The sequence below is a fragment of the Vespa velutina genome, chromosome 5, assembly GCF_912470025.1.
Source record: "Vespa velutina chromosome 5, iVesVel2.1, whole genome shotgun sequence".
Classification (NCBI taxonomy): domain Eukaryota; kingdom Metazoa; phylum Arthropoda; class Insecta; order Hymenoptera; family Vespidae; genus Vespa; species Vespa velutina.
In genome coordinates, this window is record NC_062192.1 from 2,127,770 (window position 1) to 2,146,830 (window position 19,061).

General features: G+C 35.6%; 2 protein-coding genes across 5 annotated transcripts in view; one reads left to right on the top strand and one right to left on the bottom strand.

The window, feature by feature from the left end:
• The window catches only part of LOC124949037 (tyrosine-protein phosphatase 99A), a 337,582-nt gene that overhangs the window by 189,012 nt on the left and 129,509 nt on the right, over nucleotides 1–19,061 (bottom strand). The gene's annotated exons all lie outside the window — the stretch shown is intronic.
• Nucleotides 1–19,061, top strand: part of LOC124949040 — a 143,771-nt gene that overhangs the window by 26,815 nt on the left and 97,895 nt on the right. The window contains exon 1 of one of the 2 annotated variants that reach the window (XM_047493540.1): nucleotides 5,359–5,395. The exons of the other annotated variant lie outside the window; for it this stretch is intronic. Within the exon in view, the coding sequence (XP_047349496.1) occupies nucleotides 5,393–5,395 (3 nt within the window). The 5' untranslated portion in view covers nucleotides 5,359–5,392. Of the gene's footprint in view, nucleotides 1–5,358; nucleotides 5,396–19,061 lie in introns of those variants that run through there. 2 annotated transcript variants of the gene reach the window in all.

Genomic DNA, 19,061 nt, shown 5'->3' on the forward strand with positions numbered 1-19,061 from the left:
AGGGGTTAGAAATCTAATGGTACATTCGGTGCACGTACCAATTTAACGCGGTTAATTCTGACACTTAAGTTTCCAACGGGGAATTACTGTCCATGTTGGTCGAGTACCGATTGTCGTCTCTATATTCCTGACATCCGATGTACAACAAGAACGGAAGCATCAAGATGAGATGAAATTATTATTAAATGAGAGAAATCTTGTGTCTATATGGGTCACGAGATTTCATTTGGAATTTTTGTTTTAAGTAGTTTATACATACCTTGATAACTCTATTTATAAATGGATGCTGTTGCGGCTTAGTTATTCTCTCTTTTCATTGGCTTACCTAAAACAATAAAACAGAAGATTATATATATTTATATATATATATATATATATATATATATATATATATATACACAGTATATATACAGTGTGATAAATCCTAGTGGGCTTTCTTGATTAAAATCCTGGAATGATCAACGGCGAAAATATATTCCAAAAAAAGATATGAAAAGCTTTTAAAAATAGACCGGCCAATTGAAAGTTCACCGAGCGTGAGCTTTTGCGAAAGTTTGATCGTTATTTCGTTTTCTCAAGGAAAAAGACGTTCCTAAGCGCGAGAAAAGAATCCTTATGATTAATTCAGCGCATTACGGCTGGGCTATTAAACGAGTGGATTTAAATAACGAAATAGAGCTTGCACGGACGACTTTCGCGGCATGGATCTCTCTCACTTAATAGTTCTCTCGGCGCAAAATAGGATTTTTAGATCGGGTTCGTTGAATACGATAACGATCCCTATAAATGAAAATGACTTGGTAGCAGCTTTAATTAAGATACGAATCAACTAAAGCTGTTCCTAGACAACTTCGAAAACTTCTAAATAAGATTTGATAGAACAATTCAACGAAAATTCTAAGACGAAGAAAATCGACATCGTTTTGTCTAATATATTAACAATGCATCAGTTAGTGAATTTCATCATATTAAAAATTTACATTCATCTATATATATATATAAACTTAGGAATGTCTATAACGAATATAAATATGTCTTTTATAGGAAAATATCGATTATAGGAATATATACGATTATAAATTCAGGATAATACTATATCTATCCGTATACTATCTATATACGGATAACATTTACACACACACACACACACACACACGCGCGCGCGCGCGCGCGCGCGTATCTGAATTTAATTCGATCGATAGTTTTAACGATCTTCGGAATTGACTTACTTTTCTTGGATCTAGTACAACACAATGTCAGAAAGTCAATACTTTTCCCTGTAAATAAGATTATATATTTCGTCGAACGATAATAAATGGAAATGGTCTATCTTCGATTTTAACCATTCGGAATTAACTTATCACGTAAATCAAAGCTTTTGCAAGTGGAGCACGTAGTCATATCCTGCGAAATATATAGAAAACGTTAAGAGCATTCAGCAAGAACGAGAGATTCGCATATAGTGGAAGGATCGAAAAATGGAAAAAGAAGAAGAAGAGGAGAAGGAGGAAGAGGAGAAGGAGGAGGAGAAGAAGGAGGGAGAATAGAAAGAGACGTAACGCATACGTTTCGAAGAGTAGAAAAGTGGAACACGAGCACACTCGGCCAGCTTTGCTAATACCATACCCAGAAAGATGGAAAAGGAAGCAAAAGAGAAAGAAAGAAAAGAGAGAGAGAGAGAGAGAGAGAGAGAGAGAGAAAGTAAGTACGAGGAGTCAGCAAAACGAGAAACTAATACTGCCGTCAGCTCGATTATCCGCTCCGTCAAAGTATTGCGGACATTTTTGAGGTGTCTGAACGCAATCTGGAGGAAGCTCAAAGTTGGCGCGAATTTTTGATGGAATGGAGGAGGATAAAGCAGGTGGAAGATTCTAAGAGAGAAAAGGAAAACGAGGTGTTACTGGAAAATTGCCAAACAACGAGAACAGTACAGATATTCACATGCGATCGTTTTGCAATAGGGTGAGCTAAAAGTAGTACACAGATGTATGTGAATTACATACACGTTTACATATTCACGCATATTCTATCAGTATCTCTCTCTCTCTCTCTCTCTCTCTCTCTCTTTCTTTCTCTTTTCTATACTACTACGTTGAAACGAAGTAGGAGTAAAGCTAAGAGTAGCGCGAACTTCTGGTTTCTCCGTTCAGAGAGAGAGAGGGAGGGAGAGAGAGAGAGAGAGAGAGAGAGAACCTCGCTTAAACTTCAGATCGATGCTCGAGGGCTTAAACGGAACGCTGGTCTTATCGGAGAATGACTTTCATTCCCGAAATGATCCGAGCTCGGGGCGATCTTCCCTTGAGTTTAAATTCGATCGACGGAGAATGCACTGGGTTCAGCTAGCACTACCACCGCATCACATCACTGATGCCGTCGACGCCATCCTTGGTATTCCATAAACATTTTCTATTCTTCTTTCCAATCGAATCTTGATACAGAAAGGAAAAATAGAGATGAACGAGTTAAGGCACGAAGAGACTCGTCTTAATTAATGTACGAATTTTTTCTTCTTCTTCATCTTCTTCTTCCTTTTCTTCTTCTTTTTTTTTTTTTTTCTTATTTTTCGAAGGAAATAATAAATCATTATCTATGATTAGATTATCCATCGAATCTACGCCTAACACAACAGGTGGCTAGATGCACGCATATCCGCATGATATTATAAATCGACTCTCAACACATTCGCCTATAACGCGTGTTCGTTCGTACGTGTAATTGATTATTAGTTCATTGAACAGAAAACGCGAATAGAAAGGAGCATAAACACGATCAAGCCACTTTCGAAGGATTAGAACCTATCTCCCTCTCTCTCTCTCTCTCTCTCTCTCTCTCTCTCTCTCTCTCTCTCTTTCACACGCAAATACACAGGCACAGGTGTGAGCACGTACACACATACAAACGTCTGCATTCATTTACTACGTGAAAAGAGAAATTACAATCTAGTCGAATTCTCTACGATCGGACAAAAGGGCTCTCGAAGCGTAGCGAACCGGAAGGAAACGATTTTCGGGTTATCCCATCGAATAATCTTTTGATATAATTGACCGATTGTTTGATGTAACATAAATGAAAATAGAAAATTTAAATCGTACGATGTTATTCATCTAATTGTAATTCTCCATCGTAAATTTCTAAGTTATTATTTATACGTATTTATAAATCAAAAACATCGAAAAGTTATCTTTATCTCCTTTCTCCTCTCCTTATCTTACCTTACTTTCTCTTTTATTTATGATAGATCTTTCTTACAAGCGTTAGACCCCGATCTCCCTGATCCTGCCAGTCCTTCGGATGTATGCAGTTTACATACACTCCTTTCTACGATCCGGTTGATCCTTACATTCGCTCCACTTGTAAAGGAACTATCCACCTATGTTTTCTTCCTCCTTATTTTTTTCTTTTTTTTCATCTTTTCCCTTCTTCTATTTCCTTTTCTCATTCTTTTTCTCTTTCTCTTTCTTTTTCTTCGCATGAACCTATGTTATCGGACCTCGACTTTTCATCGACGAAACAGAGAGAGAGAGAGAGAGAGAGAGAGAGAGAGAGAGAGAGAGAGAGAAGATATCTTGGAATCGGAGCGTATCTATCTTTATATCAGTAGTTATATTACATATTTAAGAAGACGCCGAGGAAAGATGCACGACGCGAAAGAATGGAATTGAACGTTGTCGTCCAACTACATTATTCAACTGAGCGGCCGAAGACGAGTCAGTAACATTTATTATTCTAGATCTCTTTTCTCTCTCTCTCTCTCTCTCTCTCTCTCTCTCTGTCTATTTATCCGTATCTCTATCTCTTTCTTACTCACTCCTTTACTGTCTTTCTCAGAGTTCTCCTCTTCTTTTTCACTGACTCGAAGGTTCCTCCTTCCTCACACTAAGTCGATGGAGATGCACGGAATTTTAACACACCCCTATCTCTTCTCTTCCTTTCTTACCCCTTCTACTCCCTCCAGTCCCTTTTCCTATACCTCTCTAAACCTTCTCTTCTCTTTCTACATTCTCTTCTTCTTCTTCTTCTTCTGCTTCTTCTTCTTCTTCTTCTTCTTCTTCTTCCTCTTCCTCTTCGAGCTACGAGCTACAGTTTAACTTTAGCAGCAAGGCGAATACCTAACTAGCATAATCCGGACTGTTGCACAAGAATACCGACCAATTAGCGTTCCCTGAATATATCCTCCTTTCCTTTTTTGTTATCCTAAAAATTTTGCCGGTTTAAGTTATACGAGGCAGAGATAGAGATTAATAAAAAGAGAAATGAAAGAGAAACGAAATGATTACGAAAGGGACAAACGTTTGACGATTAATTAGTCAAACCGTTCGTGAATATTATCTTCGTATCAAAGGTTTCATAAATTTCTCTATTACAAGCTCGTTACGTGCATGTAAAAAGTATGCAATATCGTATGGAAATGGTAGAAATCGCGTTCGGAGGGAAAAAATGCGCAGCGGTTGAAATTATTCATGAAATATGAAAGAGAGAGAAATAGAGACAGACAGAGAGATAGAAAGAGAGTGAAAGAGAGAGAGAGAGAGAGAGAGAAAAACAGCGGAAGGGAGAGAGGAGGGGAACGTGCGTCATATTTGCAATATTCCGGAATTATCGTCGACGTACGACGTAATGCACGTTACGCGCCTGTACGCTTTTACCATTTAACCGCAAGCATAGTTATTGCCGCGGTTAATCGCGGTAAAGTACGGCGCGATTGTTCTCACCGAACGAGCGAAGAGTGGAACCGAGATAGCGAACATAATCGGATGTTGTTGGTTCATCGTGAATGATTTTGTTCTGCTATGAGATATTTTATTGGTACTGACTACAAAAATAATAAACGCAATAATAATGATAATAAATTTTACCGTTGTTTCGTAAAAAAAAAAAAAAAAAAAAAAAAAAAAAAAAAACATTTAAATAGAAGAGAAGTGAGTTTTAAAAATATCATAAGTCCTTAATGGACTGCAATAATGATCACGTACTAATGTCCATTTGTTCGCTATAATCATTTTTTTCTTTATCGTATCGTAAAATATTTAATTAACGAAGGACAGAAATAATGATAAAATTGTTGAATAGTTTTTCTTTTTCTTCTTTTCTTTGCTTTTTCTTTTCTTTTTTCTCTTTAGGAAAAGAGATTTAAATGTAAATAAGGTCTCTATTAAAAACTCGTCGATCTGTTTTGAAAGATGATGATAGAAATAAAGAAAAATGGCGTATACATTTCTACCATTTAACGGGCTTCGTTTCTCTCATAATCACGCGGGCATGCATAATAAACGGGCTAACCGTAGGCTTCTCCTTCTCGAAAGGACGCGCTATACTGGATGAAGTGGGATTCATTGGGAAAGGGAGGACATGGAAATTCAAGAGAAAGAGGGAAAGAAGAATAAATAAAAGAATGGTATGAAATAGAGAGAAGGAGAAAGAAAGAGAGAGGGAGAAAGTAAGAGAGAGAGAGAGAGAGAGAGAGAGACAGAGAGAAAGAGAGAGAGAGAGAGAGAGAGAAGTTAAGCGAGCAAGTAGAATATAAAAATATATGGTTAAGAAGGAGACAAAAATCCCCGTCTCTCCCCTATCTTTTTCTTCTATTTCTTCTTCCAATAAAGATATTCGAGAATTTCAGACGATTCGACGCCGTTGAAGGAGATATAAAAAAAGAATTGTAGATGGTATGATGAAAATCTAAAATGAGAAGCGATAGAAAGAAAAAAAGAGAAAGAGAAAGAGAGAGAGAGAGAGAGAGAGTCACAGTCCGGATATCCAAGTTAATCATACTCTTTTATTAGAGTAATTTGAGGATCTAATTATTATATGGAAATTTCCTTATTCCCGCGGTGGCCCTTGGTACAATTTTTCCTTTACAAGTTCCGAACTACCCTCGGGCCAATCCACTCCACCACTGTGATAGTCCGAAAGAGTGAGAGGAAGAGAGAGAGAGAGAGAGAGAGAGAGAGAGAGAGAAAGAGAGAGAGAAGCAAAGGAATACCTACCTACTAACGTCGACGTCGACCGTATCCACTCCCTTCACGTAGAATGCTTTAAAAGTTCACTGCCGTCAGAACTTTTGTCTTTCGTCCGCAAAATTAACTCCGAACGTTGCTTGGCCTCACGATCGTCTACCCTTTCCAACCTTCCAACCCTACTACGACTATCGTCCCCTTTCGACCACCTTATACAAGCTAACGTCGTTCTAGCATTTAAGATGATGGTCATTTGACTCTTTATTTCGATAAGGTAAGTCAGGAAAGTCGACGTAATTATATATATATATATATATGTGTATATATATATATATATATATATATATATATATTTTTTTTTTTCTTTCCTCTAATTCTTATTCTTTTTAAAGGATCTTTATTTTCCTTTTTTTTTTCTGGACTATACGACGAAACTTGAATCCTTCTTTGTCTAACAGACACGTGTTGGAAAGTTCGCTTATTATACTTTCGCCAATATTATTCGTAAGAAGTAGCGGCATACTTTGTTGTTTCAGTCTACAACTAATATAATTTACTAAACTTTCCACTCCCTCTTCTCTCCCTCTCTATCACTCTATCTCTATCTTTCTCTCTCTCTCTCTCTCTCTCTCTCTCTCTCTCTCTCTCTCTCTCTCTCTCTCTCTCTCTATCTATCTATCTCTCTTTCTCTCTCTGAAGAACTAACGACGACCTTCGACCTTCGAATTCTTCTATTCGTTGAAAGCGTGCCGACATAAAATAAAAGGGAAATATAATCGTTTGAAACGTTTTCGAGAGTCGATTGAAAAAAACGAAAAAGTTCAGACGAAAAAGAAAAGCGAATCAGGCTTTTGGTTAAGAAAATGTATAGGTATATCGTATGCCACTTCGAGAAACGAAGAAGCTATTCTACTTTTTTCATAAGAAACTAATTTGATAATGGAAAAGGTTGGTAAGATCCCGAATTTCTCAAAGTACTTTCACTTGAAATAAGAAGCCCCCTTTACTACTCGCTAAGAAATTATATCTTTCTAGATAGCGGTATATATATATATATATATATATATATATAGAGAGAGAGAGAGAGAGAGAGAGAGAGAGAGAGAGAGAGAGACAGAAAGAGATACTCGCTGCTTTTTCCAGATTCGTCTGAATTTCATTTATCAAGTAGTGGTCCATCCTGACGTTTTTTTTTCTTGCTCATTCATAAACGTTAGAAACACATACAAATCCATAAAATATCTTCCAAAGTGAGAAACAGAGAGATATAATAGTTGTATACATATAAATTAAAAAATTGTATACAGTTATTCTCTCTATATGTGTGTACATCATACATAGATAATTTGATTTTCACACTTTCACAAATCCCGGAATAGCATATCTCGATAAATCTTTAATTTCTTATATAGATATACTTTCACATAAAAAGATAATATCATCGTATAAATCATTCTAAAAGTATTATATGTATATTTATAAATTTACTATTCCAATCGATTTACCTCTATTTCAATGCCATCTCGTTTAAAAATTTTCAGTGATAATTGAATAGTAAAAGTATTATCTACGATATCTTTTGATCGTTCAAATTCGACCGTTCGTACTCGTCGATTAATCTTCTCTTGATTGTCTCGCATTCATGTATATTTCGATTAAAAAAAAGAAAAAAAGAGAGAGAGAGAGAGAGAAAGAGGAAAAAAAAAAGAAAAAAAAAAACGAAAAAGATAGAAAGAATCGATAGGATGCGCTCGAACGAGCAAACGAGTAGGTGCGATCGTAGGTAGGCTTATGATCAAACCCGCGAGAACCGATCGTGTGTGGGCGTGATCCGTGGTAGACGTAGCAAGCAAGGTTAGAGAAACGTTGCGGAGATGGTTGAGAGATAGAGAGGTTGAGGTGGTTGGTCCATCGGGGCCCTGCTAGGTATCCACCGGAGGATGAGATTTGCAGCAGCGTGCAGCGGTTCAGTTGACGTGATGCGTTGCATTATTCATTTCTACCCTGGTAACGTGGAACCACCAACCGTATTCCTACTCACCCTACTAGCACCACCGCCATCACCACCACATCGACGTAACACCCTTGACGCATTCTACGTTCTACCTAGAACCTGGCCAATTCTGACAGAAGCTTTCGAGTATAGTAACGTTACCAATACCGCCAAGTCAACCGTATCCAAACTTTAACGGATCATGTGTCATACATAACGTTAGCTTTCACTTGTAGTAGAAAAATTACAATATTCGATACACCAGATTTATTTATTATTACAGTTCGAAATTATTATAACGCTCGAGTAATGTTCTATCGGAAAAATATATAGATCAATCATTTAAATGTATGACATACGTATTGTTGAAATTTTTGTTTTACGAAACGAAGGGAAAAAAAGGAAACAATGAAAGAAAAAAAAAAAAAAAAAAAAAAAGAGAAAGAAAGAAAACAACATGATATATTCACGCACGATATTCTTCATGATGCTTGTCATAACACGACCACCATTGAGAGAGATTTATTTGCGAACTCTTTTTATGAACCACACGATTGACATCTTGTCGAAGAAATCAATATCATCATAATATTGTATAATCGGTCTCAATCTCTTTTATCGAGCTGTGACGTTTGATATCCATCAAATTTTTCACAATTTGACCAAAGCATATTACATTTAAAATTAAAGTTTATCAGGTTACCGTACGTAGCATATACTCGGTTAGGAAATTGTCGTCGAGGTAGAAAAGCAGTGTCGTAAAGTTTGTACGACTCCGCGGGCCGTCATTGTGATAAGGAAGATTTAAGGGTGGCTTTAGACGGGGCGATCTCGATGATGTATGCGCGCCAGCGTGATAACATTAATTTCAGAATTTGCAAGACACATCGCTGGCCGAAGTTGCCGGAAGTACTGCATTATATCTCTAACGCACAAAGCTGTCCAAGATGCGTTCGCAACTTGGCTCTTCGTGATTTTTATCAATGAAAATGTTGCGACAAATGTGTTCACGTCCATAGAAAATTTATTCCTGTTTTTCTCTTTTTTTTTTTTTTGTTTTCCCTTCTTTTTTTTTTTGTTTTGTTAGTTTTCCTCTTTATTCTTTTCTTTTTTTGTTTTCCTTTTACGTAGACGACGGTGACGACTTCGTAAAGGAAAAAAAAAAAAAAAGAACAATTATTCATTAACTTATCTCACAAATATTTTGACATTCTAATTTTCAAATGTATAAAATTCTAATGAATAATGATTTAATATAATTCTTAATGTGCTATTCACGGCTATTCAAGTATATACGACCTAAGAAAAATGTACCAAGCGTAAATCCATCTCGAATCTATGGTGATTCATGGGAAATGGAGGAAGGGAGATGATTAAACGGACGTCCCTTTAATTACGCCGTCCCAGACGTTGCATGAGCTGTGGTCGTAATATAAGGCCTTAATGTAGACTAATCGCTCTTCTACTGAAATCAAGGCGATAATTACGAAAATGGTGTAAAAATGTTTCCGACGCTTTCGTGACGTAACGCATCCCTTCATTTAATATCGTACTCTTTCCTTCTTCTCGTTCTTCTTCTTAAAGTTGCTTAACCGTTCTCATTGAACGTTTAATTACAACGTGTTTGAACATTCATATTCATTAAAGATTCATATCGAAATATACAATATTTTAAATGCTTCGATAATCAACTTGATTATAGTTTTATTTTCATTCATTATTTTGAAATAATAATATCGTCGCAATGAAAATTTATTACAACCATATAATCCCCTAAGGTTTTCTTTCTTGCACGGAACTTCCAGCATAAAACGAAGAAATGTCCAAGAAGTTAAACGGTCACATGCTAATTTTTCATAAGCCTTACGTTATGGTACCCTTGGGAGAAATGAGATGACGAATACCTAATACTAAAATACGTTTTATTCGGAAAAGAAAGGAAAAGAAAAAAAAAGAGAGAGAGAGAGAGAGAGAAAGAAAAAAAAGAAAAAATGGATGTCTTTGCATATCCGAAACGAGACAGAAGCATGTAAAAGAAAAAGCTTAGATATTTCTTAACGAGTACAAGCAAATTATCCGGAGATCTTATGTCATAAATGAAAAGGAAATAAAGGTGGAAGTTAAAGTAGAAAGGAAAAAGAAAAAAAAAAAAAAGAAAAGAAAAAAGGAAAGAAAAAGAAAAGAAAAAATGAAAAAAAGAAATTAAACACGCAACACGTTTTCACACTTATAATCATCGATCCGAGCTTTCATCATTTTAATATCATAGATAGGATGATATTTTGATTATCATCTTTATTCATTTAACATGGAATATAACGATTTAAAATAGATTTCCCGATACGAAGAAAATATTTCGTTCATAAACTCGTGATATATTTTTCAAAGTAAAATTTAAGCCATCGTCAAAAGATAGATATATGTACACACACACACACACACACACACACACATATATGTGTATGTGTGTGTCTGTCTGTGTGTACATATGTACGTTCTCGTAGTACAAACAAATCTTTTCCCCGTCGATTCAATTTTCCGTATATTCATCCCGAATGGTTTGCAGTTGTCCGAAAGAACGGACAACGTCACTTATCGAATCAGTACCGATATCCACGATCCCAAATCTAAAGCTTCGTTCGTACGTACGTACATATTCCCGATATTGTCGAATTCGAAGCATTCTATTCCCCGACCTATCTATCGGGTGACTACGAAATTGCTTTCGTGACTTAGAGATTCGACCAGATATTACACTTTACCTACGTAGAATATCCACTACTTTACATATCTATACGTATATATATATATATATATATATATATATATATATATATATATATATATATATATATATATAGTTACATCGAGAGAAGCGAAATTTCTCTTGGAAAGACTAGCCCCTCTCATACACCGTGGCTTTCAGTCGAAATTGCTACAGTCTAATTCACTCACTCACTCTCTCTCACTCTCTCTCTCTCTCTCTCTCTCTCTCTCTCTCTCTCTCTCTCTCTCTCCCTCGTAGGCGTCCAGTTCGCTAATTTTCCACCGGCGAGAATTTGTTTAAACGTGAACTTCCTAATTCGAGTCTCTTCGCAAATTTCAACCGTCCATCTCTAAATTTAATATTCTCGCGATATAATCGTCACTGTATATAATTTCGTCGGTGTTTTTATTATTATCAAATCAAATGAATAAAAGTTAAAAAAGATTTTAAATATTTTAAGAAAAGTGAAATAGGTGTTTGAGGATAGGGGAAAAGGGAAAAAGGAAATAAAAAAAAAAAAAAAAAGGAATTGTTCCAACAAATAATTAAAAAGTTGTAAAGAATTTCATCGGTACGAATAAAACTAGAATTTTATGAATTGAGAAACTTATAACGTTAATGCGAAAGCGACTGATTGGCGGTGAATATCATTTTAATAATAATGTCCTTGGGTGGGATTGGTCAGAGAAAACTTGGAAAATGCTTACCATCGGAGATAATCACGGTTCGTTATCCAGTTCACCATAAGTTCTCGGACCGTTGCAAATGGAAATTAATTTATGAAAGAGCAGTTTACTTCGTATACCCGACTACTAAGTAGAAACGAAATCTAATGATAAAGTTTGACCAACTTGTGCCGTCTGTATCTATCTATCTATCTATCTATCCTTTTCTTTCTTTTCCATAATGCTTCTTCAGAAGTCAGAAATTTAAATAGATAACGATACCAACGTTCTCGTTCGTTTCTCCGTTCGTATTGGTATCCAGGAGAAATTGTAAATTCACGTAGAAATTTTTTGAAAGAAGAACAGAAAAATAGAAAAAGCGAGAGAGAAAGAGAGAGAGAGAGATAGAGAGAGAGAGAAAGAGAATAGAATGAGCGTTTGCGGGTAGATAGAGAAACATGAAAAGAAATTGATATCTCCAGGGTAAAGGCTGCTTGCACTATTCCGTGAAATACACATCGAAATGATATCCCAATGGAAAACGAGAATCGACGGATCGCATTAGTTTATACTGAAATATTATCGTCTCTCGAGGATACATCGTGAGTCTTAGTTTGATTCGTTACAAATTTTCAATGTCGAAAAGAGAGGTAAAAGCTTAACCCGAGAATAAAAAGAAAGAGAGAGAGAGAGAGAGAAAGAATATTTCCAGGTGAAAAAGTAAATTGGATTTAAGTCACGTTAATATTCAATGTTATAATGTTTTCGTTCTATTTGTTGTAATTTGATAATGGTAAAATGGATAAACTCGGTGAGGGTTTCACCGTTAGATTTTAGTCGCCTACTTACAAGTTTAGGGCATAAAACGTAACGAGGATATAGATCAAAGCGTTATACAGAACGTTAAAACTTCCGAAAGCGGTATGTAAGGGAACTCTTGGCTTGCAAAACTCATAGATGCAAAGAACATGTGTGTATATATGTATATATGTGCGTATATGTGTATATGTATATATATATATATATATATTCGATTTCTAAGCAAGCCTTGTGTTTTAGAAATATACGGACGTAAGTGCTTACTTACATACGTGTCTCGTGACCGAGGTAAGTCTCATTAAAAATCAGATGCGCGATAAACGCAATAAACTACGATTATCGGCCTCGTAAAATTGTTATTCTTCTTTCTCCGCTTATGACTTGACTTCCTTAGCCTAAGGGCTGAACACACACACACACATATATATATATATATATATATATATATATACTTACATAAATATATACATACGTACATATATACGACCTCTTTTCGCATTAATGACGTTTGCTTCGAGTCAGAGGCGTGGAAAACGTAAAACGATACATATAAAGTAAAGTAATCATAAATTTATTACATTTCCATATTAATTATATAATTATTATTGCTATGAATATCTTTCGTAAGAATGAAATTGTAAAAATCGAAAAGTGAATGATATTTTATTTTTTCTCTCTCTCTCTCTCTCATGAAAAGGCAGAGATTACAACAAAAAGAGATATCAATAAAAATTATAAGAAATATGTTCCATTGGAAATAAATAAATCTTTCGAAGTGTCATGTCCCGTAGAATTTTATGGATGAGCTATGAATGAAATACTGTTTTGCGATAGTAAAGTAAACATTGCATTTACATGTGAACTCATTTTAATATCTTGTATCGTCAAAGAAATTCAACCTTAAAAACCTTCGTTTCTTTTCTTTTCAAGAACTTACGAGTAATATCAAAGCTTTCCTAATCCTTTAAATTATTCTTTACACTTATGTAAATATTGTAATCATTTTCTAAACAATCTTAATTTAATCCATTTATTTAATAACAAAGAATATAATTTATTCCTATCAAATTATTCTTGTAACTTAGGTAAAAACTATTATAATCATATTTTAAATAATCTTAATTTAATTATTTAAAATTATAAAATTCTTATAGACATGATTCAACATTTTATTGAAGTATTTAATATAATATATTATTTTTCTTCGATATCTTCTTAATTTTCGATTTAACAGACGAAAACTTATCGACGGTGTGGTATATCAAAAGTACTCAAATGTTAAATCGTTCCTTTTATTCATCAACTAGCACGTGAGTCGTTGCAGTTTGTCTCACGAAATTAACCAACCTTCTCTAAGTTCTCCCTTTTCTCTTCATCCTAACCGACAACACCTTAAAACTGATTCCGAGTCTACCCTTCAAGACGATTGCCAAGCTAATCGTTCTCTAATGATGGCGATTAAACCACCAGCACCGGTAAAATTGCGTTGAGTTTCCTTCATGCTTACGTTTGATCACGTTAACGAATCTTACATCTTTCGGAAATAACCATAAAATGGAACACAACTATAGTCTTTTATTACGAATTTTTCTACTATGTCATTATAGTTCATTTACGGTTGGACATTGTTCGATCGATCCATATAAAATCAAGAAAGAATTATTAGTTCTAGTAAGACATTAGATCAAATTGTAAAATTTTATTAAATTAAATACTATTGTATTATTGCGAAGAAATTCAAATTACTGTATATCTGTCCTATTTTCACGAAAGTTAAAATTGAAAAAAAAAGAGAGAGAGAGAGAGAGAGAGAGAGGAAAGAGAGAAAAAAGAAAATGTTTTAATTTTAGTTAATTAAATAAATAATAAATTTTGTGTCAGCAGAAGAAGAAAGAATTGTGTGTCAGAAAAAAATTTCGAATTTAGACAAAAATTTGAATTTAGATTAGAAAATTGGAACAAAGTTGAATCAATATCTGACCCACATAACCAACTTGGATTTTATCGAATTGAAAGACATTATTTTTAATTGCCTCAAGACCTCAAAATCGGAACGGATCGGTGCATGCCAGAAATCATAAATATTTTCTTACTGGCTCTATTCCAAAATGCGCTATGTAAATAGCCTCAATCTTGGCAATGCACCGTGATGTAATATTCAGATTAGGCTGTAAAAGCGCTTTAACCTTCGAAACATAAGGAACACACGACTTCCTGGTTATTCAACGATTATAATTAATTACATTCACTCAGTGCTTGTTTTCTTCTTTTTTTTTTTGTCGTTTGTTGTTGTTTTTGTCCTTGTTTTTTTCTCTTTAATTTTTAATAAAGCAGACAAGAGAGTGCATGCTACTCGTCGTAATATCACAGACAAGATAACGTGTTTTTTTTTGTTCAGCATGCATGAACGTTGAAGTTGAAAGTTTCGCGTTTAAAAGTATATTTCCCAAACGTGCGATGAATCAAGCTGGAAGACACGCTTCTCCGATGGACACGCGATCCTCTTTAGCTTTTCCTCTCGTTTTTCATCATTCTCGCACGTTCGAGGTAAACTTTCTAAGGTCTAAGGTGATTTAAGATTTTCACGCTTAGAATTGCACGGGTCACTAGCTTTATTTTCTCTTTCTTTTTCTCTTTCTCTCCTCTCTTTTCTTTGTCTCTCTCTATCTCTCTCACTCTCTCTTTCTTTATTTCTCACTCTCTCTCTCTCTCTCTCTCTCTCTCTCTCTCTCTCTTTGTGTTTCTTTATCGTATCTCTTTAGTTCAAGAGACAAAATCTCACGCTTGTTTCGTCTCTTACGCGCTCGTAAGAACGAAATCTCTCGGGCAACGAGATAGGAACTCGGCGAATTGCGAGTGACTTCCTCTATGCTAGCTTCCCACATAGACCATGAATGTTCTCCTTGTCCCTGATTCCATTTTCTTCGGCCAGTTTTCGTGATTCTATCTAACTGTATGTGTGTGTATTTATATGTAAGAAAAGGTGCAAAACTATAAAGATAAAGACGAAGGAAAAAGAGAGAGAGAGAGAGAGAGAGAGATGTATGAGTATAAATCGAATTGTGCCATCTGGTACATGCTCCTTTTCGAGAGAAACAGATTCAATTGGTACTCGGAAACGTCGATCGAAATATTATCTCGTTTCGTTCTAAATTCGACGTAAATTACTAAATCAACTTTTCTCTTCTATTCGAAATACTAATAACATTTTATTAATCTTTCTTATCTTATTCCTTCAATTTTACTTTTATTTTTCTTTGACCTTACTGTACAGTTTGACAATTGTGCATGTCTAAAAAATGTTAGTTAAAAGCTATGAAAGAACGAGAGAAATAAAAGGAAAGGTGAGAAAAGAAAACTCGAACTTACAAGAAGAACTACATATATTCTACGGTTAGGAAAGGTTCCAACGGGACGTGATAAATGTTTCGGCACTTTCGTTGCCTCTGAATGGTCCGCCTGGAATTCGCACGGTGAGAATTTATGTTAAATTAATTAAACCCTAATTTCGTACCATTCAAAGGTACTCACGGTATTTATGACGGTCATCGATACTACGAAGTTTGCAACGAGCTATCGTCCCTTTTCTCCCTTCAACTTTGAGTATCTTTTTCTCCTTTCCTTTCCTTCTATCAATTTATCCTTTCTCTTTCTCTCTCTCCCTCTCTATCCATCCATCTATCTCTCTCTCTCTCTCTCTCTCTCTCTCTCTCTCTCTCTTTACGACAGTTTGGCATGACCAAGAGATTGAATTATCAATGTGAACCCAAGTGGTTTCTTCGAACGTTCACGAAATTGTCTAACTTGAACGTATGGAAATTATACGATACCCAAGGACCGAAGAAAAATGTTCTTTTGGTTGAAAACATAGTATCGCATGAAAGGTATCATGAGTGTAAAACCGATTGTATTACGATAATTTTCTCGAATAACCAGCGTATTTTTTTAATCAAGATCGACTGATTTATTACGATAAATGTCAACTTGCTACTTGATTAAAATCATTTCTTCGTAATAATTAATCGTATTCATTCTATACCCAGTACCGATCTAATCAATTTACGTACTAATGGAGATTAGTGATACTCTCTTGTCGTTACTCGCGTGGCCGATTTCTGGAATTACGATAGAAAATGAAATAGATAGATAGATAAATAAATAGATAGATAGATAGATAGAGATAGAGAGAGAGAGAGAGAGAGAGAGAGAGAGAGAGTGAATTACATTAATTGGACAAAGTTGATTAGCTTCATAAATATGATACGTAAGTAAGTTTATAAATGAATAAAACAAAGAAACAATGCTTTTAACAGAGACATCAATTATCGTGATAAACTAAATTTCACAAAATATAGTGAAATAAAAAAGAATAATAAGAAAGATAAATAGATTTGATCTTTATATCACTTTACATTTTCATCCATTCTAACTTTTTAGTTCAAGATATTTTGAAGGTAAAACTATGGTTAAGGATTAAAGAGTAAAATAGAAGATAGAAGTCAGAACACGCCGAATTCCCGGCCATTTGGATAAAAAGTAGAAGAGTCACGATTCGCCGATGCCAAACGAAATCGTGCAACTAAAGAAAACGAGTGCGAGAAAGAGAGATCAAGAGAGAGAGAGATCAAGAGAGAGAGAGGGAGAGAGAGAGAGAGAGAGAAGCATTTGGTAGATCGTCTGGTCGACAATAGCGCGACGAAAGCGGTATAGTAATTTCAGAGGAGAAAAATTTTATTCGCTCGAATGAATGAAAGAGAGAGAGAGAGAGAAAGAGAGAGAGAGAGAGAAAGAAAGAGAGAGAGAGAGAATCTCCTTCGACCCTTCCCATTTCGTTTCCAGACTCTCTTGTCGTTCCAGAACTCGACCTATTTACATCGACTTGTCGTGCCTGGTACACCTCGTACATAGAAACGAAATAAGATGGTGACTTTATTTATAGAACGAAATCGTGACATTTAACATTTGCGAAAAGACATATTATAGATAAAATTTGCGTGTACTATTTTCGAGCCTAAAATATATGATTTATTATCGTATTATATAATAAATATTATCATATCTTTATCATATTACTAATAATTATAATTTAAATACCTAAAGGATTCAATGTTCAATGTAATTATTGAAAGTTCTAAAATTTCAATAAAATCCTATGGAAATTAAATAGAACATACAAAGACTTTTATCTTTATCAACAAATTTTCTCTCAGAAGTAAAACTCATTTTTCCGTATTTTTGCTTTCTCTCTTTACTCCTCCCCCCCCTCTCTCTCTCTCTCTCTCTTATTCTCTCTTTCTCTGTCTGGACTTCTATTGGTTTTCCTCGTGGTATGTGTGCAAGTAGGAAGGGCGAAGCGCTCTACTTAGCTTGCAACCGACGCAGAGAATCGTTTTCGTTGGGTATACCTCGGTTTACAACGTCGAGGCTCCTTCCCTTCCGAAATCCGCCGTACGCCAGGGTATTCCTGACAGCCTTTCTCATTTACTCTAATTATATACCGTGAGTCATGTTCGTCGTTGCAGCATGCAGACGAGTACAGTAACAAAGAGAGAGAGAGAGAGAGAGAGAGAGGGAAAGGGAGAGGGAGAGAGTGATAGAGAGTGATCGAGAGAGAGAGATAGAGAAAGAGAAAGAGAATGAGAGAGAGAGAGAGAGAGAGAGAGAGAAAGAGGGATGGAGAAGAGTAGAGAGAGAAGGGAAATAGGATACGGAAGAAGAGAAGGAGGAGTAAGTGGAGGAGGAGGAAGAGAAGCAAGCGCGGAGGAGGAGTATGAGGTAGTATAGATATATCTGCGTACGTAAACGGCACCACAGAATATATACTTATATACAGAGGCTGGTATAGCAGTTAGGTAACGCATCACGTCCTTCGCTTCTCTCTACTAAGCAGTAAGAATACACCATTAATTTAAGATCCTAAAGGCTTCGTAGCTCGACGGCACTAATTATTCGCTCTGACGTAATACGCTGAGAGAATAAGAGAGATAGAGGGAGAGAGGGAGTGTGAGAGAGAGATAGTGAATGATAGAGAGAGAGAGGGAGAGAGAGAGGGCAATCGATTGGTACAACCAAATATCATCGTTTGATCCTTCACATTTTCCTTTCTCAAAGTTAACGACTTGTATGGAAATTTCAAAGAGTTTTTGCCTCTCTCTCTATCTCTATCTCTCTCTCTTCAACGTTACATATTCACCACCGAAAAAGAGAAAATTAGATGAAAGAGGTAGATACCAGACTATTGCTATGTTCCTCGTGACGATCTATTATTCAGGTAACGTGTATCTACATGGATTCCGATAACGAAAGCCGATAATGACGTGGAATCGATAAACAATATCGTGGTTAGGAGGCTCACTGATACAAACGAACCGATATCTGCATCTAGTGCTGTTTGATTTACAGAAGATCGGGAGAATGCTGATAGATACGGAGGCGAAGGAATAATCGTGGCTCGTTAGAAGACACCTGATATTTCATTTCTGACGATATTCTACTTCTTCTCTATCCATTTTTTTCCCCTTTTTTCCTTTTTTTCTTTTTTTCTTCGTTTCTTTCTTTCTCTCGTTTGTTGCGATCGCGTAAAACAGATCGACTCCTTGTATATTTCGTCATGCATATGAATGAAACTGTTTTGCTGGGAGCCAAAAAAGAAAAAAGAAAAAAGAAAAAAGAAACGAAACGAGAGGAAAAAGAAAAAGATCGAAGGAAAACGTAATAGGCAAAGTTAAATGATTCGCGCTTATTCATACTCGTGCAACCAGGAGACTTTCTGATTCGGGAAAATTTCAAATGATAATTTAAGCCTCGAACACAAACGCATCTCTACGTTCTTTGTGCGTTCTTTGAATCACGATGGTACACGT